Source organism: Notothenia rossii (assembly GCF_949606895.1).
Source record: "Notothenia rossii genome assembly, chromosome: 11".
NCBI lineage: Eukaryota > Metazoa > Chordata > Actinopteri > Perciformes > Nototheniidae > Notothenia > Notothenia rossii.
The window spans coordinates 46,015,181-46,040,564 of NC_136910.1; the positions used below are offsets into that span (position 1 = coordinate 46,015,181).

A 25,384-nucleotide genomic window follows, 5' to 3' on the forward strand; every position below is an offset into this window, starting at 1 on the left:
TATTTAATAAGATGTCATTAGATATTTGCAGAAAAACACAAAGTCAAAATGAAGGAGAATTTCAAAGTTATTTTCAAGTGTATTACTATACAGTGCATTAGTACTGGTTGTTAACCAATCTTTTAGCTTATTACAGAAATAAGTTTGATGTTTGGACGTCAAATGTTGCAGTGCTATCAAATAACGGAGAAACAACAGTAGAAGAAACATTATTGATCAGTATAAAAAATATAACACAGTCGTCAATAAATAAAATATGGCAATTTCTTGATCCAAATAGCTGAATATGAAGTCAGTTCGAAAGCAGTGTCACTTCTCAGACCTCTGAAGTAACAGCTTCCTCTTCAGAATTGAAACCCAAATATCCACACAGGTCCGTTTACACGGTCACAGCCTTCGTAGTCTTCCTCCTGAACAGCTGGCTCAGCCGTCGTCGGGCGGAGTTTCTCTCAGATGACTGCATCTGTTGGCTGCACAGATAAAAAATGAATTCAACAGAGCTAAAGCAGGCCACTGTAGAAAGCTGGAAGCAGTATGTAAACTAGGTTTCATGAGCGAGGGACACAAATGTTCAGGAGGAACAGAAGCACAGGCTGAAAATGAACTCCCCCCAAAAAAGCCCTCTGCATCTACTGTGCATTAGCTCCGGACCACTGCGTCAGGGTGGCAGGCTGCCATGTTGGAACAGTACACACATTTCCTCAGAAATCATATGAGATTAATAACACTACCCCCCTTGAGGTCACAGCTACAAATACACTGTCTCACCCCTTTAAATCTCTCAGGGAAGACTCTCTTGTGAAAGAGCCAAATTTCATCTTCCAGTTCTTGTTGGTTTTAGGCGTCTCTTGTTTTTCAGACTCCTGAAAAGACACAATAAAATATGCATTGACAAAAGTAAAAGTATAATGAGGAAGAAAGACTGTATATAACTCACAATAACAATGCAAATGGAATAATGTTATTGCTTTAGCTGTATTTAAGTACAAATGATGGATTTATGTGTTTATTCGAGTGTCTTCTACCTGAATTATCTGGTCATCCTCTTCCTTTTCCAGCAGGTCATCTTTACTCCGATGCTGCCCTCTGCAGTCTGCATTCTGTGTTCCTGCACCAATCACACACACAATAACGAATATATTTTTAAGACTGGAAGAATATATCCATGAAAGAAACAAAACAAGAAAAGGTGAATGTAGATGATATGGTGCACTCTGACTCACTTAAATGCACTGATGAAATATTTGTCTCTGAAGCCGATCTCTGCCGAAAAAGTCTGTAAGGATGGTCTCTACGCTGCTGAGGTTCACTGGAGATTTGCTCTGAACTTTCTTGAATTTCAAGCGTTTCACAGGAAATCATATCCTCCTCGGAAGGTTTAGAGTCACTCTGACAAGCGTCGAGAGCCTGAAAGAAAGTCAAGGCATTGGTATTTTTGTATCAGGTTTTGATTCATGTGAGCCCTCAGGCAGCAGGAAGACATAATGTTATCACTAGCTTGACAAGCCAATAACATGTTAATAACCCATGCAAACTGTAACAACTTTTTAATTGCCTTGCTAAGATGTGATACATTAAGGTATTCACCTGGCTCTCCTCCAGGTCTTGATGCTCCCGCAGAGCATCCGTCTCCATCTGTAACGCTCGGCTGTGCATCTGCTGTTTGGCAATCTCTTCTAACATTTGGCACACCCCCTCCAAGTACAGGAGCCCAGGACTCAGCTCGTTCCTTTCCTCTGCACCAAGGTCCTGTACACATCATCAAGCAGGAAAAGCTTTACGTTAAATGCAATGACAACGCAATGTACACAAGTTATTATTCAATGTTGCTCTTCAAACACTCCAGGATAAATTGCAATAATGTGGGCTAAGTACTCAATAGAAATTGTTAGCACGGTGAGGTTCAACATTATAACGATTGCTTTGTCATCCACAAGGTATCGTTGTTGTGAACATTTTTAGCATGCCTAAGTTAGCATTGAGCTCAAAGCACCATTGTGCCAAAACACAAATATTATCTGCAGAATGAAAAATATCAATCACAATCTAAGTTGAATGTTCTATCTGACAAACAGTCCAAGCCTTAAATATATTCAAATATAATATATTGTAATAACTTTATTCATCACTCCCTAGTTTAGAAAAAAACACAACACAACATAATTAGAGATAATTAACCCAAAAAAATGGTACTGACGATAGATATTGTATAACAGTTTCAACTTTATAATATCAGAATAGAAATTTGAGCAATGCCATTTACTTTGACCTTCCCATGAACCTAATGACCAACTTTGAGATGAACAATGCGATCCTCGGCGCGTGTCACAGAAAATCTAGAACTGATAATGTTTCTCATGATCTATTATGCGTGTTCCCTGACGTCACATTAACTTTTGAAGAGAATATTAGAAGTATAATTGCATTTAATTACAGACAATTATATAATTGGCTAGTCCTTAGGGTTAGGGTTAGGGTTATACGGTATACCTCATACAAGGCAATGGAAAACATTAGCAACCTAATAAGATAAAAACCAAACAATTAATCACGTTTTCAAAATATGGCACTGTGAAGAGGAGTGGATTCAATGTATTTTTACTTTGTTGGTCAGAATAAAATTAAAAAGTCCATTCATCTGGTTGACAACATGTCTGTCACATAATGCAGGAAACCCCCCCAGAGTGCCCAGCTCCCCCCGCACCACATCCATTCCTCTCGTGCCTGTGGGGCTTAAGTCACCTGGGCAGACTGGTTTATGATCCCTCGCACCGCTGACGAGCTCGTGACAGGTTGCGAGCATGAAAGAGATCCTGTGTGTGAGTAATGACATGCCTATCCTACTTTTAAATTTGAGAGCAACCAGATTTGTTTGCACCCTTTAACTACTGTAAAAGTAGACGCCTTGTAGCACTTCTGGGACTTTCTTTTGAACTTTGCTTCAACATTCACAAGCCTGTGTTTTGCAAGACCATACATGTTACTGTGAAACTAATGTTGCCCCGAAACTAGTCCCAAGGAAGAATCATGAAACAGAAATTGAAATGTGGCTCCCCCCTTCGCAAATTAAATACATAATTCTTGGACATTTTAAAACAGTTTAGTTTGTGCCATAAACAGAATCTTACCTCTGTTCTGGTCTGAACTGGCGGCTTTATACAACTCGCAGACCTTGGCCGTCTATATGATTCTGAAAACTGCCTTATGGGCACTGCTGAGTTCGCTGTCCTCAAGTGCCTAAAACTCTCCGACCTTTGACCTCTTAATAACTCCGATGTAGGCCGTTTGGATACAAAAGATGCTCCAGGTCGCCGCCTGAGCACCACATCCGCTTTGAGGAGGTCTTTAGGGTTGTTCTGCAGACATTTAGAGTCAGTCTTCTTTATTGCTTGCTCCACTTTTAATTGCAAGGCTGTGGAGCTCTCCTGGGCTCTGCTGGGTCGGAGGTGCGGGGAGGAAGAGGAAGAAGAGGGAGGCACAGGAAAAGAGAGGATAGGAGACTGTGTTGTTGAGTCCCTTTCTCTTTCAGGTGTAAAAGAGTCTATTTCTGTATGATCTGCTGAGACAGAGGAAGGGGTAGGAGGTAAGGATGTGACAGAGCTGGCTGTCTCCACTCCAGAGTCCACAGATTCTGTGCGTATGTTCGTTCCCACGTCAGATGAACGCATAGAAGGGTCTTCATAATTATTTCCAAGCCATCCTGAGTCCGAAACCTGCGCTCCTTCGGTTACCCATGCCTCCATGAGGTTTCCAAAGCTCCTGTAGAGATTCATCTTCCCTCTGTGCCTCTGTGCTACTGAACAGCAGCGGGAGAATGAACAAGACGGCCTACGCAGTCTTAGCTCAGGTGAGGTAGAATTCAAAACATCCCGTCTGATCCGCCTCTGTTGCTTCACCACGCCTCTCCCCATCAACTGTCCTGTCACAGCGCAGAGCTACATGTCCGTACTCGCTCTCTGCTGTCACTTAATCCTGGGAATACTGACTCATCGGCACCTTTATTGGAAATGTTTGATTTACACCTGTAAGAAACATAACAAGAACAAGCCTTAACATGGACACATATATTTATGTGTATATATTTACATATGCTGCATTCACTGGTGACATTCAGATTGAAATAATACAAAACATTTACATTGTATAGAGCTTTTTTGAGAACGAGGTGTTTCAAAGTGTAAACAATGGTATATGTAAACTCACAACAAGTCTCAGAACTGCCATGAGAATGTTTCCCACAATTTGATATGGTAACAAAATCACTCCTATGACCTACATGAATCAACATACCTAACCTATTCATTCATGAGTGTCAGAATATGAGAAGGGAAACACAATATGTTGAAATTCCTCAGTGGATATACAGCATTATCGTATGTGTGTGACGCGGAAACAGCAAACTCTTTTTCGTCATTTAAAAAAAAAAAGATTTATCTGTGAATGCAGGAATGTGTGGAGTGGACACTCCTGTCTGCAGATATGATCTACATTCCCCGGCTGAGCAGCATCTTATCAAACACGCAGGATCATTCACATTCCTGAAAAAACAAAAGAGCTATTTTGAGTCTGTGCCCACAGTCATACTGTTGTCCTGATGAAAGGTAACAATTGTTTTTTTCAAACAGGTGTTCGAATTCTTTCAGCATTTTTTCCTAAGCAGACTTACAGTATACATCCATTATCTTACTGTACATACAGCAACAACATCTGTGATACATTCCTATGTGAGTACAATTAGCCCTATCTTCCTGTGATGTTGACCCCAATGCATCCATGTTTACAACAAAGTATACACTATAACTTATCTTACTTGAACAGCTTTAAAATTGTCCTCTATGTTGGATAAACATAGATAGTATGGGTTTATATATATATTTTAAAATGTGTTTTAAACGTTACACATATCATATCAATACTACAATTAAGAATACTGAGGTTGTCATCTCTTTTTTTTTGTTAAAATAAATAACACATTAGATGTTAATGCTCTCGACTTGTAAGAAATGGCGTTGAAACTTTTCAGTGTGTTCCACTGTATAATTCTCTAAACGGAATTGAACAAAAAAATTGAAAGTTAACTTTTAATTAAAAAACGTATGTAGTGTAAGGGGACAGTTACAAGGAGTCGGATGGGACCCACTTGCAAGCCTACATTGGGTTGCTCATCTATCGAAGGAGTGTGCAAAAGGAGAAGCAACAGAAAGCCTTTGGTATCTGACACTGGAAGGGGAATATTTCGCTTGTTGACCCCAAACACAATACATATAACTGTCCTTGATAATATCAATACTTTTTTTAAATGTCAAAATTGTATTTGGAAATAATATTGGTCCTTTAACAACAGCAAAAATATCTTACTTTCACATTTTATTTAAATAAGTGAGATTTATGGTTATTTATACATTTTTCGATAGTCTCATAATAGGAATTCTGGATGTATGAAGGGGTCTGTGGGGGGGTATGTCAGGGTAATGTTGTATTTAAATGTTTATTTAAGTAGTCAACAAAGAAACCTAAAGCACCAGAAAAATACATTTTGGTTAACATTGGGAATATTTTAATTTTCTTGAGTCTTAAACTACTGGGGTCAAATTGACCCCCGAGGATAAAGGGTGTAAAGTAAATCTGAGGATAACAGGAGGGTTAAATAATATCTAAAATGCTTGCTTTAAACCAGGGGCGGACTGGCCATCGGGACGTTCAGGACGAATCCCGATGGGCCGGTACCGAAGTGGGCCGGTCGGACGATGTGGGCCGGCCGGTAACCGGAAGGGTTCAACATTAAATGGCCCGCTGGCCCGGAAGCACTATTTAGACACCCCGGGCCAGCATAACGTACTTTGCCCGCTCGGGCCACTAAAAATATTGCTTTAAAAAAATTGTCCTGTGGTATTGGTATTTTGACTAGCAATTTAGTTAAATTGTTTCGTTTATCAACGCTAAAACATAGCGTTGTGTGAGTCGGTTGTCGTTGTTGGGTGAAAAGCAAACAGCTGTTTGCTGCGGAGCGCAGCGCGAGTTATATGGCGCTGAGCGCGAGCAGGCTCCCCTGAGCGCGATCCTTCACTACAGACTATTGCGCCACCTAACAATTCGCCAAAAATGTTTTTAATACCAGCGTTAACCGGCCAAGTGCCGGGCAAAAAACAATCATCAAATAAAAGAAAGTAACCGGAGGAGTTAAAGGAGAGTGACAGGGAGCATGAGAAGAAGAGCGAGAGAAAGTTTCGGCCAGCTTGATCGATGGAGTTGGCTTCTAATGGTGCAGTGACGCGTCCTAAAACCCTTTAATAATCTATCGATTAGATTTATGATTCGAAAATTATAAAAGTAGGGTAGACATGTGGAGATTATCCGGCTGAACAAAACGTGCATTTATCAAACAGGTTTGTTTTCCACAGACCTTATTTCCAGCTATTTTCCAAAACCCTGTGGAGAAATCCCATTGCTTTTTGTCGAGGGAACCAACAGCTTACTTCCTGGTTTTAGGACGCGTCACTGCACCTCTCAATATGATGCCAATATAAACAAGATCTTCTGTCGGCTCTGTACATCAATGCCGACCTATGCTGACAATCAGGGCCGTGGGAAGTAGGGGTGCTGAGGGTGCTGACGCACCCCCAGATGGAGGACAGGGAATCTGCACGTCCACAAGATTAAATGGAAATATAATACAAAAAAACGAATTTTCAGCCCTGATGTAACAACATTCATAATTAAGTAAAGATAACACCCTTTTCACCCCGGTTACTGTTCCATTTGCCCTGTACGATGAAAGTGGGGGATGTTGGCTTATCAAGCGCCCGCAGCTCACACACAGGACAGATATCAGCTGTCTGGACAGGACTGATAGCCAGACAGACTGAGAGGCTCAGTGAGGTAAAGGACGGAGTGTTTAGATAGTTCACTTTAGTCTAAGTTATCTCAGAGGGTCTCAAACGGTTTGTTAACAATTTATGTAAACAAATATTTCCAAGGCAACCTTTATAATTATTGGGATAAATAAAAACAGGTTTGAAATCATTCCAGTGCATACTATAGGACAGTAAACCAGAAATATTGTTTAAATCTTGAGAGATTAAAGAATATGCATAAATAAATAAATGTTAACTGGTAAAATAAGAAATAAATGAACAACAAAAATAAAATAAGTTACATTTACTTGTTATTGGCTATGTTAGGTTATTGTTTATGTCCACATACTTATTTGATTATTAAAATGTAAACCGATCTTTTCGATATGGGTGTTTAGAGTTGTACCCCTTAGATCTAGTCTCTGGCAATTCAGCTCAAAGTGCACCAGATTGAAGCATTTTACTTTATAATGTTGAAAAAAAATCTTCCCCCCTGACCCCCCTAGAGGATGTGATCCCCACAGCACCCCCCATTTGAAACATTTAAGACAGTTAAGTGAAGAGTAGACAATATAAAGGTATTGGCTTTAGGGAAATGTCCCAGTAGTTTAGGATAATGAAGGTTCTAATCTAATCTATTACATAGCCATTACATTTCTAACTCCTAATGACAGGAAGGCAGAAAGCGCTTTATACAAATAATAATACTCATAATAATAGCAGACATTTTTTAACAATGACCACAATATCATTATTTTAATAAACCAAATATGAACAATTGAGGAAAATGAGGGAGAACTGATGATTCAAGTAGTAATGTAGTTAGTGCATAAATTACTATTGCAACAAATGTGTTGTTCCAGAGGGCCAGTGGCATTTTACCCTTAATGTCTACCTCTGCGTTAAGTGACCCCCCCCCCCGTCGACAATGTACTAGCGGTATTTACTTGCGGTACCGCGGTGGGCCGGCGGTACCGAACTAGGCCAGTCGAGAGTCCCGGGCTGATTTGTAGTCCCAGTCCGCCCCTGCTTTAAACCCATGGGCTGCATGTGTAGGCCTACCAGTCTATGATTGGTACAGTAAACCTTCCTTCTCCCCGTACTACCACACGGCGTCACTAGAGGGCGTCGTTGAGCATGTCTCAATAATAAATTGTAGTGTCTACATACAGTATATCTATTAGAAAGTCAAACCAAACCACACTCCCTTTTAACAATATAATCACATCACTGCAATGACGCATTGGTGATGTTATTTAGTGTTTGTCAGTCACTCAAAATGGAGGACTTAATCGAGAACAGAGCATCTGCTTTGGTAACTTTTCATAAAGATTATGTTGTACGATGCAGTAGGTAACACAAACTCTAAACCAGAGTTATATTATTGCAATATTTGACAGAAATTAGATCCAAAGAAAGTTATAAAAGAGGGACAGTAAGCTCCATCAGCGCGCGCGTGTGTGTGTGTGTGTGTGTGTGTGTGTGTGTGTGTGTGTGTGTGTGTGTGTGTGTGTGTGTGTGTGTGTGTGTGTGTGTGTGTGTGTGTGTGTGTGTGTGTGTGTGTGTGTGTGACTGTAGCAACCAGCAAACGCCGCGTGCAGGAGGGCGAGCTGCTTCAGCCTGATCAACATGGAGAAAAACGTCCTGCTGACACCTGATCCACATTATATCCCAGGGTAAGTCTCCTGCCACGAGATTGGTTTAAAAAAAAAAACTACTTAATAAAGATAAGGTTATCTAAGAAGCATGGCTGTTCAGCATCTGTATTAAGGCTAATAAGGAGTCATTGTGGCGCAGTGCGTTGGTGTTCGGATCAGGGGAGCACAGGTTCAAACCCCACTGCAGTCAGCATGTCGTTGTGTCCCTGGGCAAGACACTTCACCCCAAATTGCTCATGTGGGGATTGCCCACAGTATTGAGTATGTAAGTCACTTTGGATGAAAGCGTCTAACAAGTAACATGTAATGTCATGTAAAATTGTAACCATTTTTTTATTTATTGATTTAAAAAGGAGTTGTACATTTTTTCCCAGCTTTTTTTAAGTTGTTATTGTAATTTACGGAATTATTAAGAAAGATGTTTCTGTAAATTCTTCCCCTCAAAAACGGAATTTCTCTTTCTAGTCATTGTCACAGAATGTGTGATACATGAAATTCTATCTTCTTCTTTTTTTTTTACTGAAAACCTGCTTCGGAGGCCCTCAGATGCTGCAGTGTGTGTTTACCCCTGCCGCCCTGTTGTGTTCAGGTACACAGGGTATTGCCCACAGCTCAAGTACAGAGTGGGGAGATCCTATGGCCAGCTCACAGCTGAGCTGCTGACCAGTCCCCAGGGGAAACACTCTAATCAGCTGGTCCTGGGCAGGGGTCATGTCCCCTCCACAGGCACACTGAGAAGCACCTCTGACAGTAACTTGAAGAGGATGATACCAGGATACACAGGCAGGTATCACACTGGGGTCAACAGTGTAACTGTACACCTCATGGAGAATGATGTCATATTAGGAACTTAGTAACATTTGACAAGATGTTAAGGACATATTTATAATGTTAAATACATATAATTCTGGCAATAGGCTGTACAATTGTTGTTATTTACAGCATAACAAGCTGAGACTACTAGAACATGAGAATAATGTGTGTTGAACTTCTAAATTATCAAGTAGAGCAGTTAAGCGGACCAGGTTTAAAACACGAGATAACATTCACCAAACAGCCATAGCAGAAATGAAAGTTAAAGTCCTTTTATTTTATTATGTACACATGCATTTTTGCAATGCATTTTACAGGATCAGTTCAACCAAATTCCTTCGTATCTTTCTAAAAACAATGGTGCAGTCGATTTGCATTATCCACAGCACTATTTTATTTGATATGAGTAGTACCAATGTAATACTTTCCTTTAAAGCTCTTTAAGCAGTTCCAGGGACACTTTTTCCAGAAAAAGGTTGGTGTTAACTTTTTTTTAAATGTTATACTTACATATATTCACTGCTGTGGTATTGTAGTGAAGGCAGACAAAGAAAAAACACATTGAATGAAATCCAAAACTATTTTTATTGCTTGTCAGAACTTCAGGTGAAACTGATACTGTATCTCCTTTGTTGCTGTTTTAGGCTTCATTCCAAAAAGCCAGAACTACTTTGCCTGCACCTACTCAGAAACATGCCGTAAGGCGCTGTCAGAGTTTCACCAGGATGGTTGTGCCAAGATCCAACGAGAATCGACAGAGCTGCCAGCTGTTGTCAACTACACCCACACACAGGTTGAAGTAACTCTCTCTCTCTTTTAAACCCACCCCCATGCACACATACATGTTGACATTGCACCTCTGAATAGGTTCACTCTTGTTTAATTATCCATAGTGGAACTCTAGTGTCAGATCACTGTAATGTAATCCACCCTGAAACAGACCGAAGCAGAACTGGCCAGCTCTCCAGAAGGGCCTGACACAGATTCAACAATTCATCTGAGATTCACATAAATAAACAGAACACAGCAGTACACTGTAATCCACTGTCTTATTAATGTTTTATGTTAACTAGCACAAAGTTACTGTCTTCATTTATTTTTCAATAGGTTTACATTAAACTTTTGTTCATTGGTATTACATTTACTTGAATATAGCATTTTAGCTGGTTTGATTTCTGAGTCATTTGTGTTTTTAACTGTTCTCTGTTATCATTTGGCTCAGAAACCAAGACCCCACTTCAGAGAAATCTCCAACAAAGAAATCCCCTACAGGCCCTTAAAGTCCTTCACCCCCACAGGAAAACCACACTTCATGGATGATGATAACCCACAAAAGTACTTTAAAACAGGTACATCAGAGAACTTAACCAGTTGTTTCCTTCTAAATGCATTAGGCCACTAGTTGATATGAAAAAGTTGTTATAGAGAACAATTGCCAATTTACACATCCATCAGATACGTAAAAGGATCAAATTATTATTTTTATTTTGGTCTCCACTTACAGGGAAAATTAGGCTGTTTATATTTTCCTAAAGTACTCTAGAAGCTCACTGTGATGTCTTTTAAACAGGTTTTACAGGCCATGTGCGAACATCTCGCTTCCTAATTGGCAAAGGCTTCCCCAAACAGGCACTGATCCAGTTTGGGAAACAGCAGCAGACTGATCCCACGTCCCTAAGCATCCCGGGAAGGAGGGAAAGTACAATAACTCCTATTGCTACCATCTATTCATCCGACAGGGGTGTGGTGCCGTCCTTCACAGGACACATCCCAGGTCAGTGTCAGTGCTAGAAACACATTTGCCTTTTATCAGCTATTTTATAAATAGTATTGAAGAGATTGAACCTTTTAGCATCAAGTTTAAGCATTTCTCCCTCTGTGCCATCCCACAGGGTACCAGTTCACGTATGGACAAACCTTTGGCCAACTTTCCCAGAATGCACTGGAAAAGAGCAGCATCAAGAGGATCCGTCATGTCAGGCAAAATCATAAAACTGTCCAAATTACTGGCAAGATGAAGTTGTGACATGAGTCAAGTTTGAGAACTATTTAGGAAATCCTCATGACAGGAAACGCATGAATAAGCATTTGTAATGTTTACTGTTGGCATACAAAGAAGTCTTTATTGACAGACTTTGATTGTCACTGGCATTAGAGGAAACATTCAGAGGTTGAGACAATGATGCTGGGTCAAATTATTTCACAGATTGCACATAAATACATAAATGTTCTGTATATAAAACACATGTTCTGTTCTTTCCTCCTTATTAACTAACCACTAGTCTGTCAAAATGTAGCTGACACACATTAAAGTACCTGAAACAGCCACCAGATGGCTTATATTGTCCAACTTAACAAAATTCACTGGAAGACATCCTACTGCAAACTATTTCCACACTTTCAGTGCCAGAAAATGTACAAAACCTAGCTCTTCACCAATAAAAACATTAAGCGGGAGTTATAGGAAGAGATATAGGAAGTACTGAAGCACCTATTGTACCGTTTCTTTTTTTAACTCATGCAGAAAATCCATGCTGGGGATTTGCTCAAACAGGCTACAGGAAACCAAACACCACTGACTATCCAAGAGGCTGGTGTGTAGCATATTTGGCACAGTTACGAGTGTATTTTCTGGCTTTTTTCCCACCTAAAGATAAAATGTACAGCTATGTAGAGAATGACAGATATGTAAACACTGAATTTCCCCCTAGGGGGATTAATAAACGTTCATCTTCTTCTTCTTCTAAACAGATAATTTTGCACCACAACAATGTCCAACAGGTCAAAATGCACATTTCATGATTTATAATTGACTCTAGGGAATATAAAGGATCAGTTTTTGAGGTTGAAATTGCAAATGGAGGAATGACCCTTAATCATCAAGCTACTTCCCGGTAAAGATCTCTGGATCTTCTGTGGAAATGATGCTACAGTTAGTGGTGCTACACCAGCTTAAAATGAATGACTTTTAACTGGATAGTTTAGGGTTCAATGTTGCAACCTGACTTATGCTGCAATGCTCAGCCTGATGAATAAGGGCCATTGCTAAAGCTGTGATTCATTTAATTTATGTGCTTTCGGTTCAGTTGAGCAAACTATTATCATGCAGGCTATTACCGTAAATAAGCCCAACTCTGTCCTTCATCCACAGAGGATTTAGTTTTCAGTTAGTCTGAGCTTGCTCCTCCCAGCGTCATTGACCTGATGGATTGAGCCAACAGTCCAAGATGGGATCTGTCAAAATGCAGCCAGTGCGATGGTCGCCTGGACCTGTGAAAGCAATGATATATATTAAAGTAGTAAGAAAATCACACAACAACATCTTCACCAGTTATCACGGCTGGTTCTTACCTTCTGGTTTGTGCTCCACTGTGACTCTGGGAAACTGTCTCTGTCCTGGTGGAAGTATCAGCGGCTCCAAACAGTTTGGCCCAGCGCAGCCCACCCTGATATGGACTCTCAGCCTGGACAAATGTGGTTGCAATTGGGGTCTCATTTTCCTTCTCTCCCATCCTGTCTTCATGCCTGCTGTCCATACTAATTTGAGACCAATTTTCGGCACAATTCTGTCTACAGTCCTCCCCTTCAACCACACCATCCACAAGGTCAGGCTTATTCGACCACCACTCTTGAATAGGAGCTAATGGACTCCTGTTGGCCCAATTCCCTTCACAGTCCTGCTTGATGCAATTCTGAGACCTAGGAGAGTCGTGGCAATGAAGGCCTGTCTGCTGTGAAATGTTGTTTTGCTGACTGTGGCTGCTGTAGGCCTTTTTGTCGGCTTGCAGTAGTGGCCAGCTGGTCACTAGGAGGGCTGAGCATGGCTGAGGAGGAGAAACACCATGCTCCTCCGAACACAACTGTCTGTTACGTAACATTCGAGGCTCCAGGAGCAAGTTGAGGTCAAAGGGCATCACAGTGAGCGGCTGCAGCAGAAGCAGCAGCTCCTGAAACAAGGGCTGACACTGACCCAAGGACATGGAAAGGAAACCCCATGAATGGTAGTATGTCGTCACTAAATCTGTGGAGAAGTAACAGGTGTAAACAAAGATAGAAACAAATGCATTAGTGATCTAAAACGGGGCTAAATGCTATTGATAGCATGCCAACATGGTCAATAAATTCAGCGGGGAACTTGAATCCTATTTCATGACAGTCCTTTCAATAGTTGTTGAGAGGTCTGAGGGTGGACCATTTGCCAGGATGTGTATTGGCACTCACCTGTTTGACTCTGAAGGTGACTGAGCCAGAATTCTAAAGCTCTCAAGCTGAAAGAGAAAGAAAACAACACAGCCAGGATTATAGCTTATGTATACATTCATTATACCTTTGAAAGTGTGATAAAAGATTGTCTTACTTAAGCAGGCCCATGATGAAGGCTCTCAGTCTCATGCATTGGCTGAAGAGTTGGGGAAATTGTCTGATTTTGGAGACCAGGCTGTGAAGGACCTTGGTGGATGGACCTGTTTCAGACCAAAAATACTTCATCAACAAACAGTTTACTACAAACAAGCTGCTCCATCGGTATGCCACTATATTCATGGCACTTCCTTTGAATCATCTTCACTCTTATGCATTTACCTATCCTAGTAGAGACCTCCACAACACCCCAGGAGTGATTGCGACGCTGCCCAACGATGACATCCAGCTTGTGATCCCTAAGCCCGTCCTCTAAAATATTCTGGATCGCCGGACACAAATGTTCCAGGACCAGGCTGCCGATTGTGGGACTGCATGAGCTGTTACCCAGTCGCATCTGCAGCAGAAGGAAAGAAATATAATACAATATATTTCCTGCTGACACAAGTTATTTGACTCCTGTCCTGCAGTGTAAGTAATATCAGTTTGGCGCTTTTCCATTGTGAAACATAGTTGCTTAGCTCTGCCAAATTCAGACCTTTTCTTCAGGGTCTCTGCTGCTGCCAAAATGTGCCATGATTAAATCCACGGCCCTGCTCACAGACCTCAGCAAACCTGGGGACATTGGAGAAGGAGAGACATTGGAGATTGATGTATTACAATATACAATTTGTGTTACATTGTAAATGCTATATTATGTAATTTCAGTGTATCACTTGTATGTGAAAACGTCCAGTGTGGTGTAGTGTTTGTTAATTGTTATGTACCTGCTTAAGGACTGGATGGAAATGAACGATTAGCTAAAATCTGGGATCTTTTCTGAGATTAATTTATTTGTATGCATGGTCCTTGTTTAAATAAATATATAAATATAAACATTTCAACCAACCTGTTAACAATACAAATCAATTGGTTTCTTTATTTGTGATTCTATAGCTGTAATTTAGATTGTCTGGTCACTTTTAGAAATGTGTTTAAGCATGGTGATTTGTATTGGAAACCGGTTGAAATTATGTCATATGTTGTACTCGTTTAAAGAAAATAAGACTCAATCATGAACACGCTCCATAAGATTTCCACCTCCCTAACTGGGTCACTGCATAGAAACATGAGAGATTTCTTTCAGGGTTCATTATCATATTGCGGGAATGCAAATGTGAAAATGAGCCAAAGATAAAAGAGTCCATTTTAGCAGCGTTCCTCATTGACTTGCTTTCCCTTGCCTGGCTTTCCTCATCTCATACTGGCTAGCCTCTGCAAATGTCATGGTAGATTCTTTATGCATGTTGAGGCTGCCTGCAGTGCTGCACCACACTGATGGTTCACCACAGCGTCTCCATCCTTGGTTATCCATCACAGAAGGCTCACATTTATAGAATCAAATGTGCTCGTGTGGGCCATATGGAAACACTAAATGAATATGTGTGTCTATAAATAATTAGCACTGTTTCTACTGCATCATTCTCTCTTCTTGTCTTCTCTTGAAGCGTGCAGTCACACACACATAGGCTACAGAGCAGCAGGCTTAGCCAATCCCGTGCAGGGAGAGTTAAAAATAGGTCATGTTTGAGAGGAAGCCCCTTCAGGGTATTGAAGGCACTGCTGCAGCACAGTGACTTGTTTTTTTTACTGTTCTCAACAGCTCATCACTGGCTAGACAATCCAATCAAGAAGGAATCCAGTCATTGCCGTTACTGGGTGACTTTGTTTTTACTCCATTATGATTTCAATGTTTTTCCATGTAATTAACATGTTTTACACCAAATAATATATCATTCATTCAGTGTCCTCACCTCTCCTCTGAAGATGGCTGATAGACATGGACTCATAAGATGTATCGGGTGAGAGGCAGAACTCTGTGGGCGGCCTGTCACTCAGGATCAGAGTCTCACTGTTCTGATTCTGACTCTGCTTCCCACTGAGCCCAGCAGAGTGCTGGATTTGCAGCCCAGAAGCAGCCATGGAAAACAGAGAACTCAAATAGGAAAGAGGAGCTACAGAGGAGAAGGCAGCTGTAAAACTATTATCAAAAAAGCCAAAGTCAGCTGCAGGTGCAGCGCGGCGGCACTGAGGGAGCTCCTGTTCAGGTTGTACGACTGTGGGAGGAGACCGGGAGGCCTGCAGGTGTGGGTGATGGGTGTCAGTGGTCAGGAGTAAAGTGGGTGGTGTATGAGGAAATGTTGAGGGGGTCTGGGTCTCATAGGGACTCCTGGGCTCTATCTTGATCTGGCCCTGCTCAGGGGTGAGGTTAATAAGGTCCTGGTAGGCGGGACTTTTAACAAGGTGGGACTTAAGTGGGGCTGCAATCAAATTTGAAGAAGTGGTAGTCTGAGGTGGGCTTGTGTTATCTAGAACCAGTCTCGACGGTGGGCTGTAGGTTGGATCCTGGCTGCTTCTTAATGTAAATGGACTTGGGCATCCTTGGCTTCTGCGGGACTTGCTCCATGCTTGACTGAAGCACTCTGGGCTCGGCGTGCAGGTGGAGCAGGTGTCGGAGCTCGAGGGAGCCTCCAGGAAGATGGGGCAGTGGTTGCCCATTGGTGATGCCTGCAGATTAGAGCAACCTTGGCTGCTTTTGCCCTTGAACTTGAGGCCTGGTTGAGAGCTCTTGCTGCTCTTCTGGTTTATGTACTGCTCCAGAAGACAGCTCAAGTGCTGCGTCTGGGGTTTGCCTGCGGGGACCAGAACAAAGGGCTGGATAGGCAGTGAGGTCGGTCTCTGGGCCTTACTGTAGCGCACCACTGCATTTTCCAATGAACATGCCCCTTGGATGGAGATAGAGGATAAGACAAATATTTGGAACAGATGTTAGATTCCCTTAATACTGAAAGAAATACAATTTAAGCAATAAAGACATAAAAACACTCTTATCGCCTTACCCTTCTCAGTAGCATCAGTTTCACAGTGCTCCTGGTGCAGAATCACAGATGGCTGCGTGGACGCGGTGCTTGTGCCTTGGCATTGACTGCTATGTGGGCTACACTGGATGGGGCACAGTGAATAGGCTGATTGGTAGAGAGGGTTTTGGAAGCTGTATGATTGCTTTTTTCTGTAGAGGGATCTCTCAGAAGAGGTCGTGGCAACTTGGTCATCGTGGGTCTGAAACTCAGAGCAGTCAGCATGTGCGGAGGAGAACCTCTTATCCTTTTGGTGATCCTCTTCTTCCTGATGATGACAAGTACAAAGAACTGCTTAGGTTTACACAAACAAATCATAATGTAGTTTCACAGAAGATGTTTATAGAAAATATCTAGGAGAAGAGCTGTTTTATTACAACATTACCTTCATGACTTCTTTGTGTTGTGCTTCTTTCTTATGGTCAACAGAAAAGTGGTCAGTGGGAGGGAAGGGGCTACTTCTGCTCTGACCCTCGGGACAGCTGGTGAGACTGGACCAGGCAGGACTGGGAGACTGGGAGGAGAGGTCACATGACACAAGCTTGTAGTACTTCTGGTTGGTCTCCATGGCCAATGTGGCTTGGCTTTGCAGGCAGGCAGCCAGGTCTGATACCTCGAGCGAGGAGAGACCCGGGGGGGGCGGCTCCAGGGAGTAGAGATTGCAGTTTGAGTCGAGACCTTGAGGAGACCAGCAGGAAGCAGAGGGCATTGTGTCAGCTTCCTCTTTAGGGGGAGAGTTATCTGCCATGTTATCATGTTGGAGACCCTCTGCTGGAGTCTCAGGAACAGGTTGGAGGTTGAGGAACACAGACCCCTCAGAGGACTGATAGGGGTGAGCTGCAGGACTGCTGAGGTCATGCGGTGTGGCAGGGTTGTTGCTCCTGTTATAGATAGTGCAGAAATTAACCAGGACGCCATCAGAACTGTTACAGGAAGAGTCACTGACATTCTCTGTGTGAGTGTTGGAGAAAAGCTCTGGAGAACATTTGTGTTGGCGGTGGATGCAGCAGGACATGTTATCCTTCCGTCTGTCTGAATCCTTCTCTTTATGAGCCCTGACGCCAGATCTGCTCACATGGAAGCACTGGCATTGGGTCTGCAGTGAGTCCTGCTGGTGGAGCTGGTTAGAGATCCAATCATGGTCCCTCTCAGCCCCCAACATGGTTCCTTCATTGCCCCATGCACCGTCCATGTCCCCGTGAGATATAGCACCATTACTTAGAGGCCAGTTGGAATTCCCATGCAATACGAAAGACGAGTCCTCGTGATATCTGTGTAGATTATCACCTTCACTATCTTCCTCTTCCTCATCCTCATCCAGCGTTCTGTTTGGGAGGAATGAATTGTGTGAGCGTAGAGTGTCTCTAGCTCCAGAGTTTTCCTTCTTCAGGTGGGAACTGGCCTCCTCCGGTGACGAGTTGGAGTCGTCCCTCCCGCTGCTGTCGCTGACCCCCTCCTCCTCCGCTCGGTCCTCGATGAAACTGCCATGGCTGCTGGAGAAAGGTCTTCGGCCCCCGGTGAACGCATGTTCTCGGTTCAGAGAGTCTCGCTCTGGGAGGGACACTGCTCGGGTCAGACCCACTGGGCACAGCCGGCCGGGCCTCTTGGCCGAGCTGCACAGGGCCTGGACAGGAAGCTGCCAGGTGGGGAGCTGGACCACAGGGAAGTGGCACGCGATCAGGGTGTCACCTGAGTGACTGGATGCTCCAATCATATTGCTGGATCAGGCTGGATCATGGAAACGGTCTCCATCTTCCAAAATTGTAATCCTTAAAGAAAAAAATAGAATAAAATCAGTTATTAATACAATACTGATTTAAATGTTTTATCAAAAATTAACAGCATATTTTCAGCTTTGGAGGGAGATGCATATGGTAAAAGACTATGTGGATATACAAAATACATATAGATAATTACTATCACTGCTACTGCGTAATAATTGGGCTCTTTAAGTGATAATGCAGACAAAATTCTTAGCAGTTAGACTCAAGTTTAGACCAAAACTCTGTCCAAGATCCAAGGTCAGAGGTACCTTTATAAAGCATTTATATTTCAAAGAAAATGTTTGTTTTTTACACAGTTGGAACATTGCTACATGTTGAATTTTGCATGTAACTATAATCAGGATACATTTAGTCTAGTTTGTTGTTGGTATATGCATATCAATTGTTTATGTTGATCTCCCTCTGGATCTGCTTCTTGGTGTTTGAACTCAATGACCCTCCTAGCTGTAATGCTTTGTCGGGCTTAAAGCTTCGGGGACACAAGTTAAGTGCATCTTTAAATTTACGGTAAAACATCCCAACAGAGTAGAAAAAAGATGAAACCATAAAGCACAAGTGCAGGCTGCTGGTGTCTGAGTCTGCTCCCTCACTTCACATCACTGGTCCTGCAGCCAGAGTCCTACTGTATTGTCTGCTTCTGGCCCTCAGCACAGCCTCCCCTCCATAATTCAGTCAACCATTAACAGACCCCTCCTCTCGCTGCCTGGGCCAACCACAGTCCCTCTCAGTTACTCAGCTGCTCTGTAACTAGGGCATCTGCACTGCAGTGATGCTCCGCTGGCCCTGCTAACAGTAAATACAATTTTACATCAGTGTAGTTAATTTAACATGTTTTATACACATTTGTGCTGACCTCAAAACACAGGCAGAAAAAGAATGATTACCATCCCTTCATTAAACATCTATGAGGACCGCTAAAAATAATAATGTAAAAGCACATCAAATATTTAAACACTGGGGATTGTCAAAAAAGTGATAATGAATGTTGCTAGGATACACCATTTACTGTGTTTTTGCCCTCTGTAATGTTATATGTTGAAGATTTTAACAAGACTTGTGTTAAGAAATTCATTATTTTAGACATCAGATCGTCTGTCTTCAGACATTGTTTTGGGCTTCATGTCCCACATCACAAGGCATCGGTTCATAGACGTCACGTTGTTGTGCTACAGGGGGGGCACAACGTGGGTAAACAAACAACATCTGTTACAGATGACCATGAAGAGGTAATCCTCTTTAACATCACATGACAACAATAAACAACAGCCTTACCATGGCAACAGAAAAAAAATCACATTGAAATCTGCTCAGAGGCAAAATAACAATCTCAACATTAACAATATAAAGAGTTGCTTATGGACTTGGTGAACCTTTCTATAAAGCCCTAATATAAACAACACAAATACATAAAAGATATGTAAAAGAAATCAAATGAAATAATATTAATTTAAATGTAAATGTGTCTAGAAAGCTATTAAATAACAACAGCAGACTAATGTTTGCCTTTGGTTGTGTAACTTCGCAAAGCTCAGGAGGAAGTGCAGGTAGGAGCCTTAAGCAAGACACTAAATCCCCAAATACTCTCAGTATCTAGTTGTTGACAAAACTGTCTTATTTTATTAACTAATCCAGAAATACAATATACTGTACACACATTTCTGTGGAGCAAGTCCTGCTGCTCTCTTTTTGATATAATCATTTTTAAATCCTTAATGCTATCTCAGAAATAAGATTAGTGTCTCCGCTGATGGAATATGTGGGAATATATTGTTTTTAAAGGACTTTTTGCATTGAATCTGTATTGTTCCTGTCCTTGCTGCTTTTCAACTGTCCAGTAGCGCGATACCTCATGAAAGTAGGCCAGTGTGACCGCCTAGTTGTCAGCAGAGGACTAACATTATCACTGCAAAGCGGATGTGACTCTTGCCTATTATTATCACGGCTGGAGGTCCCCCCGCTTGCAGCTCTTCCCCCTGGGCACTGGCGCAAGCTGAGATGGTTGTGATTAACTGAGCTGAATCATGGGAAACGTCTGTCAGGTCATGTCAGCCCGCTCACATGAAAGATGGGACTGTGTGGTTCTGCTGAAGCAAAGAGTCTCAGGTCCACTGTGGTTGTTTCTGTGCTTGAAGAAATAATAAGATTTAGATGCTGCTCTCTTATAATAAGACCTAATTACATTTATTCGTGTAGTATCAAGTAGTATTCATGATAGGAAAAGCTCAGTAAGAACTCAACATAACATGATCATATTTGATGTTTAAACCTGCATCTAGAGTAATGACACGCAGACAGAAGAGGAAGGTCACAGATGGACTATATGTGTGTGTGTGTATGTGTATGTGTATGTGTATGTGTGTGTGTGTGTGTGTGTGTGTGTGTGTGTGTGTGTGTGTGTGTGTGTGTGTGTGTGTGTGTGTGTGTGTGTGTGTGTGTGTGGTTAAAATGAAATATTCAAAGTGGCTGAAGTAGGACAACATGTCAGACACAAGAAGAGATGCACACATAATAAAATAACCACCCATAACAGAAGTAGAATCTATTTATGTCTTCCACAAACACTATCAAATATACAGACTTTACCAAAAATTAAGTAAAACAATATTGCAGAATCAGTTGGATAATTGACATCAAGGAAAAGTAAATAAAGCTAAAAAAAAACACTAGCACTTGTGCATTTGGGCCATTTCCAACTTGTATCCTGAAATGCTTGAATATGATCACCTACTTGATAACAGTCGTCAGTCAAAGGCGATGTCCTCCATCTCCTTCCAGGTGAAATAAATACAGGGTTTGATGCAAAAACATGCAACCAAACAAGTCTTTAAATAAAAAACACGCTAGTAGCCTACTCGACGCAGTTCTCCCATCAAAGATGCATTGGAAAGCTCATACTCTCATCGATATTAATTGACAACCGCCATTTCAATCTTTAGGTTGTTTACAGAGAATAAATAAGTGTATCATAGAGTAATTTAAACCCGGTTCGACACCGGGATCCGTACAGATAGAGCGGACCCCATGCGCTGCTCCAGACACAGCTCAGCATACCGGGGGTATTACGTCACGCAGGCTTCAACCAATGAGGAGGGAGAAGTGCCTGCCAATCAAGGTATCAAAACATTTGGCAGGCAGAGTTCAGTTAAATAATAATACAAATAGAGACATCATTATGACTTTCAAATTGCACATTTCCCTAATGATTCATTAGGGATGATTGAGAACAGTAACACACATAATTCATTACACCAAAAATAATATGATGTCCATGTTATCAATTATAAAAGACCTCATTCCCAACTGTTCATCCTTTTATTATCTTAAGAGCATAAGTGGTCACCAACACCAATATATATATCACAAGATAAGAATAAGATTAGGGTTGCAATAATAATTTTCATTTGTGAATAATCTTTACTTTATTGGTTATAATTACCAATGGTTCATAGTTTAGTGAAAGGTCAACTATATGCCAATTTCAAATCCTCTTTTTTAGAAAGACTGAAATCAGAGTCTATTGGCCATTTTTCACTATTTTGGCTTGAAAAAGACAGTATAAGTCGCCTACTAGAAAAATGAACCCCCACCTCAGAACCAAATCATTGTATAATGCATTTAGAACTATCCAGTGAGGCCTTTTATAAGTAACTATTTACTATAGAGTTAAACATTGTATCAGTAATATTTTATAATCAGTTTACCACAGATATTAGATAAAATCACAAACGAGCTGTTGGCACAGTCATCTCCCTAAACCTGGTTCAGATCGCCCTCCAGTGGTGAAAAAGAACAGACTTCAGCTTTTGATGCATCCATTTTCTAGGAAGGTTGTAAGATGTTTGACACATGAATCCCTCGATTAAAGGTAAAACATCGAAACATAAAACAGTGCAAATGTGCATTAATTCCAGCTTGATAAGAAGGAGGCAGCCTCACTAAGTTAACCATGTTACCTGTTTCAGGAATGAGTCTAAAACATTCATTAATGCAGAGCAAACATATCTTTAAATAATCAGATCCGCTCTGCTCATAAACAAGAGCAGGTTTAACATATGTTTCCTCTGACCCATTCATGTCATGTTTCACACAGATGGGCCATTTCTATTTTTTCACCAACCAACATAAACGTTTTAATCTTCTTCCATTGCATTAAAAGAGTAGAATGAATTGTGAGGAACATTTTTAATTTGTTCTGAGCTTGGTAAAAAAACGAATGTGGACATACAACCTCTTGTAAAAAAAACATTTAAGTGTCTACATTGTTCACACTATTTACAAATACAAATATAATAATAACAAGAACAGATAAACTCACAAAAATGTGCAAGTATATTTATATTTTCTTATTTAAACATTTCAGCATGTCTGATAATGTACTACAATTGTTATAATGCAATTGTAAGAAACAATATTGCTCTAGATGGAGCCATTTTTATTTGTTTGTGTGAATTCTGCATTTACAGCTTTGTTTTTCTGCTGTGCCAGATCAGAGAACTTTAACTGAATGCACAGTCAGGAGAAGCATCAGCAGGTCTTCAGTTTAAACCAGATTATTACAACATTAAGGTGATTTATGATTCATCTTGAGACTGGTCACTTGGGTCCATTAGGCAGATGTTTGTTTTGTCACATTGAAGGTGTTTATCTGTGTTTCCTCTTCAGAAGGAACATATATGTTTCCTGTAAAGATAAGGAGCAACTTTATTGCAGGGTCATAATTGTCTGACTTTGTCCAAGCCATGCAAAACAGACGTGGACAAAACTTCACACGCTGCACAAATACAGCACAGAGAAACGATTGCATGTTAAGTCTGTGAAAACTCCAACCATGGTCACATGTCTGTTAAATATAATTGAATGTTATATCTTATTTCACATTAGCGACAAAACAATTATGAAATACAGACCCTAACATTTTTAATAAGCAACACATCTACGTAATGTGAAAGTAAGTTCCAAAATGGGTCAAATGTCTGATTAAGTGTACAATTTCAGAGGAGTGTTGCCGTACCTGCAGTAGTTTGTGCCACACTCTAAGTGGTCCCTGCAGCTGGCCCCCACAGGCTTCATGCTGTTCCAGCGCCACAGGAGCGACCGCTTGGTCCGCTGTATCAAACCATTCCAGTCTTTAGGCACAGGCGCTGATTCTACCTGAAATAACACATATAAGATTGTTAAGAACTGTGATGACTCGCATGATTGATGGTGATCGAATCAGAAGCATGTCATGCCCTCCTTGACATCATGTCAAGCATGTCATTCTACAGAAAAGATGGAATCTGGGTGATACAAATCTGCTGAAATATATTCCTTCTAAAAACATCTAAAACCTGTAAAATAGCAATAACTAACTCTTAACTTCATGAATCCACAACAAGTAGAGCTTAAAGTATTTTAATTTTTTTAAATTATTTGTATACTTTATACAATGCTTATTTGTATAGGAATGTCACTGGTGTTACGTGTTACCAGGAAGAAGAGTAACACCAGTGACAATTTGGAGAAAACACTACCATTTTAACAAAATGGCTGCAAAGTGTCAGACCAAATATGGCTTCAGTCAATATCAAAATCGTTTAACTCTTCAATACAATACATTTTCCCATTCAAATGTTCACCCCTAGGGCTATGCAATGAGTAACACTAATGAGAGACTTGAAAGACGCACGTAAAATTTGAAGATAAAATGACACCTTTAACAAACAAAGTAAGAAGTATCTGACTTTCCTTATCTCTTTGTCCACTGCACTGCCTCAGATGATCTCTTGTTACAGGAGGCACTTCAGAGACAGTACATTATTTAAAAATAAAAGCGTTTTGTGTAGCAGTAACACCAATGACGTCATTTTGGGTGACTAACATTTATTTGATATTATTAATAATAATTTGCGTTTTTTTTTTACCATTTCAGTGTTATATTTAATGTTTGTAATGTTATGTAAATATAAATTAGATTTATTTATTGAAAAAGAAATCTTTTAAATTAAAACTATAGGCTCCACTTCCATGTATGATCAAAGTGACAAGGCAGTTCTTTGAACTTGGCATTTTAAATAAATTGCAATTTACGTATAAAACCATTTTTTATTAATTTTTTATTTAGTGCCATTGCAAAGACAATCTCTATTTATTCAACATATATAATGAATGTGAGTATTAGGTCAACGTCATGTATTTTGGTGTCTGCAAAAGTAAGTGACAGTACTTCCACCTTTTCTGTAGAATGACATGTTCTTTATTAGCAGAAAATAGATCAAATAAACAGTAACAGAAGGATATTAACCCATACACATACCTGGATGGCACATATCAGAGACAGAAACATTGAAAGAACGACGATCTTTTCTTGAACAGTCCTCATGTCATCCGCAGATCAGGTTCAAGAGAGTAGAAGTTCTGCGGCGGGGCTGGTGTGCTAGTGTCATGCAACGTGTATTAAAGGCTTTGATTAGGGTTTGGGAGGAGTTAGCTGTTGACAGATATCAAAGATTAATACTCCAATTTAGCTACTTTAATGACTCAGGCTGAGGTTTAGAAGCTGATCTGAAGTCATTGCCAATGATGCAGACCTCATTAAACAGTCAAACTTATCCGTTTTATAATGACAGACAGAGTCAAAGTTTATCTAGAGTGAGCCAAAGTACACTTTAACCCTGCAATTGAGGACAATTCCACGTAAGAGAGTTGTAACTGAAACCTCAACATGGGTCTCGGTTGTAGAAAATGTATCACACCCATTTCACCTGTGGAGCTACATGATTTTGACTGTGGGAGGACGCTGAAGGAAATCCATGTGAACGACACAACAACTCTATACTGTAGTAGAGATTGCTTACTTTTAAGCCATCTTAGTGAGAGTTTCTGGCCAACGTGGCATCTTTTTTGACCAGGCCAGTAACCTGCAGGAATCTGTGGCTTTCCCGACAACCTCACTGCACCCGGACAATAAATAGTTCCACTAGTATCAAGTAGAAATAGTTCCACTAGTATATCACGTAAGAACATGGAGGGAACACAAT

At 40.9% G+C, this 25,384-nt stretch overlaps 4 protein-coding genes across 9 annotated transcripts; 1 reads left to right on the plus strand and 3 right to left on the minus strand.

Moving 5' to 3' along the window:
- Positions 1-54: 54 nt before the first annotated feature.
- On the minus strand, positions 55-7,894 carry LOC307024141 (uncharacterized protein). 2 transcript variants are annotated; one of them, XM_079657995.1, is made up of 7 exons: positions 7,802-7,894; positions 3,129-4,022; positions 1,588-1,749; positions 1,224-1,407; positions 1,026-1,108; positions 769-863; positions 55-470 (listed from the first exon to the last, which is right to left on the minus strand). In XM_079657995.1, the coding sequence occupies exons 2-7, from the start codon at positions 3,909-3,911 to the stop codon at positions 380-382; spliced, it is 1,398 nt and encodes a 465-aa protein (XP_079514121.1). In that variant the 5' UTR covers positions 3,912-4,022; positions 7,802-7,894; the 3' UTR covers positions 55-379. The 2 variants fall into 2 exon arrangements, with proteins under 2 accessions (XP_079514121.1, XP_079514120.1); XM_079657994.1 differs by lacking the exon at positions 7,802-7,894 and having other exon boundaries at positions 3,129-5,332.
- cimip2b (ciliary microtubule inner protein 2B) lies at positions 5,471-12,553 on the plus strand. 4 transcript variants are annotated; one of them, XR_013803850.1, is made up of 7 exons: positions 5,471-6,879; positions 8,433-8,530; positions 9,102-9,295; positions 9,970-10,124; positions 10,548-10,674; positions 10,955-11,099; positions 11,218-11,423. XR_013803850.1 is itself a non-coding variant. In XM_079657996.1 (7 exons), exons 2-7 carry the CDS (start codon positions 8,484-8,486, stop codon positions 11,349-11,351), a joined length of 861 nt encoding a protein of 286 aa, XP_079514122.1. In that variant the 5' UTR covers positions 6,856-6,879; positions 8,433-8,483; the 3' UTR covers positions 11,352-12,553. The 4 variants fall into 4 exon arrangements, 3 of the variants coding, with proteins under 3 accessions (XP_079514124.1, XP_079514122.1, XP_079514123.1); XM_079657996.1 differs by having other exon boundaries at positions 6,856-6,879; positions 10,896-11,099; positions 11,218-12,553; XM_079657997.1 differs by having other exon boundaries at positions 6,861-6,879; positions 9,970-10,118; positions 10,896-11,099; positions 11,218-12,553.
- On the minus strand, positions 12,458-21,455 carry LOC307024139 (AP-4 complex accessory subunit RUSC2). 2 transcript variants are annotated; one of them, XM_079657992.1, is made up of 11 exons: positions 21,094-21,455; positions 18,956-19,148; positions 16,967-18,350; positions 16,564-16,849; positions 15,478-16,449; positions 14,223-14,299; positions 13,907-14,081; positions 13,683-13,788; positions 13,547-13,593; positions 12,677-13,346; positions 12,458-12,595 (listed from the first exon to the last, which is right to left on the minus strand). In XM_079657992.1, the coding sequence occupies exons 3-11, from the start codon at positions 18,293-18,295 to the stop codon at positions 12,493-12,495; spliced, it is 3,765 nt and encodes a 1,254-aa protein (XP_079514118.1). In that variant the 5' UTR covers positions 18,296-18,350; positions 18,956-19,148; positions 21,094-21,455; the 3' UTR covers positions 12,458-12,492. The 2 variants fall into 2 exon arrangements, with proteins under 2 accessions (XP_079514118.1, XP_079514117.1); XM_079657991.1 differs by lacking the exon at positions 18,956-19,148.
- Positions 21,456-22,532: 1,077 nt separating this feature from the next.
- On the minus strand, positions 22,533-24,814 carry LOC307024320 (liver-expressed antimicrobial peptide 2). Its single transcript, XM_079658371.1, has 3 exons — positions 24,661-24,814; positions 23,377-23,516; positions 22,533-23,045 (listed from the first exon to the last, which is right to left on the minus strand). The coding sequence occupies exons 1-3, from the start codon at positions 24,724-24,726 to the stop codon at positions 23,024-23,026; spliced, it is 228 nt and encodes a 75-aa protein (XP_079514497.1). The 5' UTR covers positions 24,727-24,814; the 3' UTR covers positions 22,533-23,023.
- Between the last annotated feature and the right edge of the window lie 570 nt (positions 24,815-25,384).

Coding starts and splice junctions, on each gene's coding strand:
- cimip2b (XM_079657996.1), top strand. CDS start 8,484: ATGGAGAAAAACGTCCTGCTGACACCTGATCCACATTATATCCCAGG. Junction 8,531..9,101: donor GATCCACATTATATCCCAGG/GTAAGTCTCCTG, acceptor TGTTGTGTTCAG/GTACACAGGGTATTGCCCAC. Junction 9,296..9,969: donor GATGATACCAGGATACACAG/GCAGGTATCACA, acceptor TTGCTGTTTTAG/GCTTCATTCCAAAAAGCCAG.
- LOC307024320 (XM_079658371.1), bottom strand. CDS start 24,726: ATGAGGACTGTTCAAGAAAAGATCGTCGTTCTTTCAATGTTTCTGTCT. Junction 23,517..24,660: donor CTCTGATATGTGCCATCCAG/GTATGTGTATGG, acceptor GTGTTATTTCAG/GTAGAATCAGCGCCTGTGCC. Junction 23,046..23,376: donor TGTGGCACAAACTACTGCAG/GTACGGCAACAC, acceptor TTATCTTTACAG/GAAACATATATGTTCCTTCT.
- LOC307024139 (XM_079657991.1), bottom strand. CDS start 18,295: ATGATTGGAGCATCCAGTCACTCAGGTGACACCCTGATCGCGTGCCAC. Junction 14,082..14,222: donor GCAGAGACCCTGAAGAAAAG/GTCTGAATTTGG, acceptor CTTCTGCTGCAG/ATGCGACTGGGTAACAGCTC. Junction 13,789..13,906: donor GGAGGTCTCTACTAGGATAG/GTAAATGCATAA, acceptor GGTCTGAAACAG/GTCCATCCACCAAGGTCCTT.
- LOC307024141 (XM_079657995.1), bottom strand. CDS start 3,911: ATGGGGAGAGGCGTGGTGAAGCAACAGAGGCGGATCAGACGGGATGTT. Junction 1,408..1,587: donor AAGACCTGGAGGAGAGCCAG/GTGAATACCTTA, acceptor ACTTTCTTTCAG/GCTCTCGACGCTTGTCAGAG. Junction 864..1,025: donor AGGATGACCAGATAATTCAG/GTAGAAGACACT, acceptor GTGTCTTTTCAG/GAGTCTGAAAAACAAGAGAC.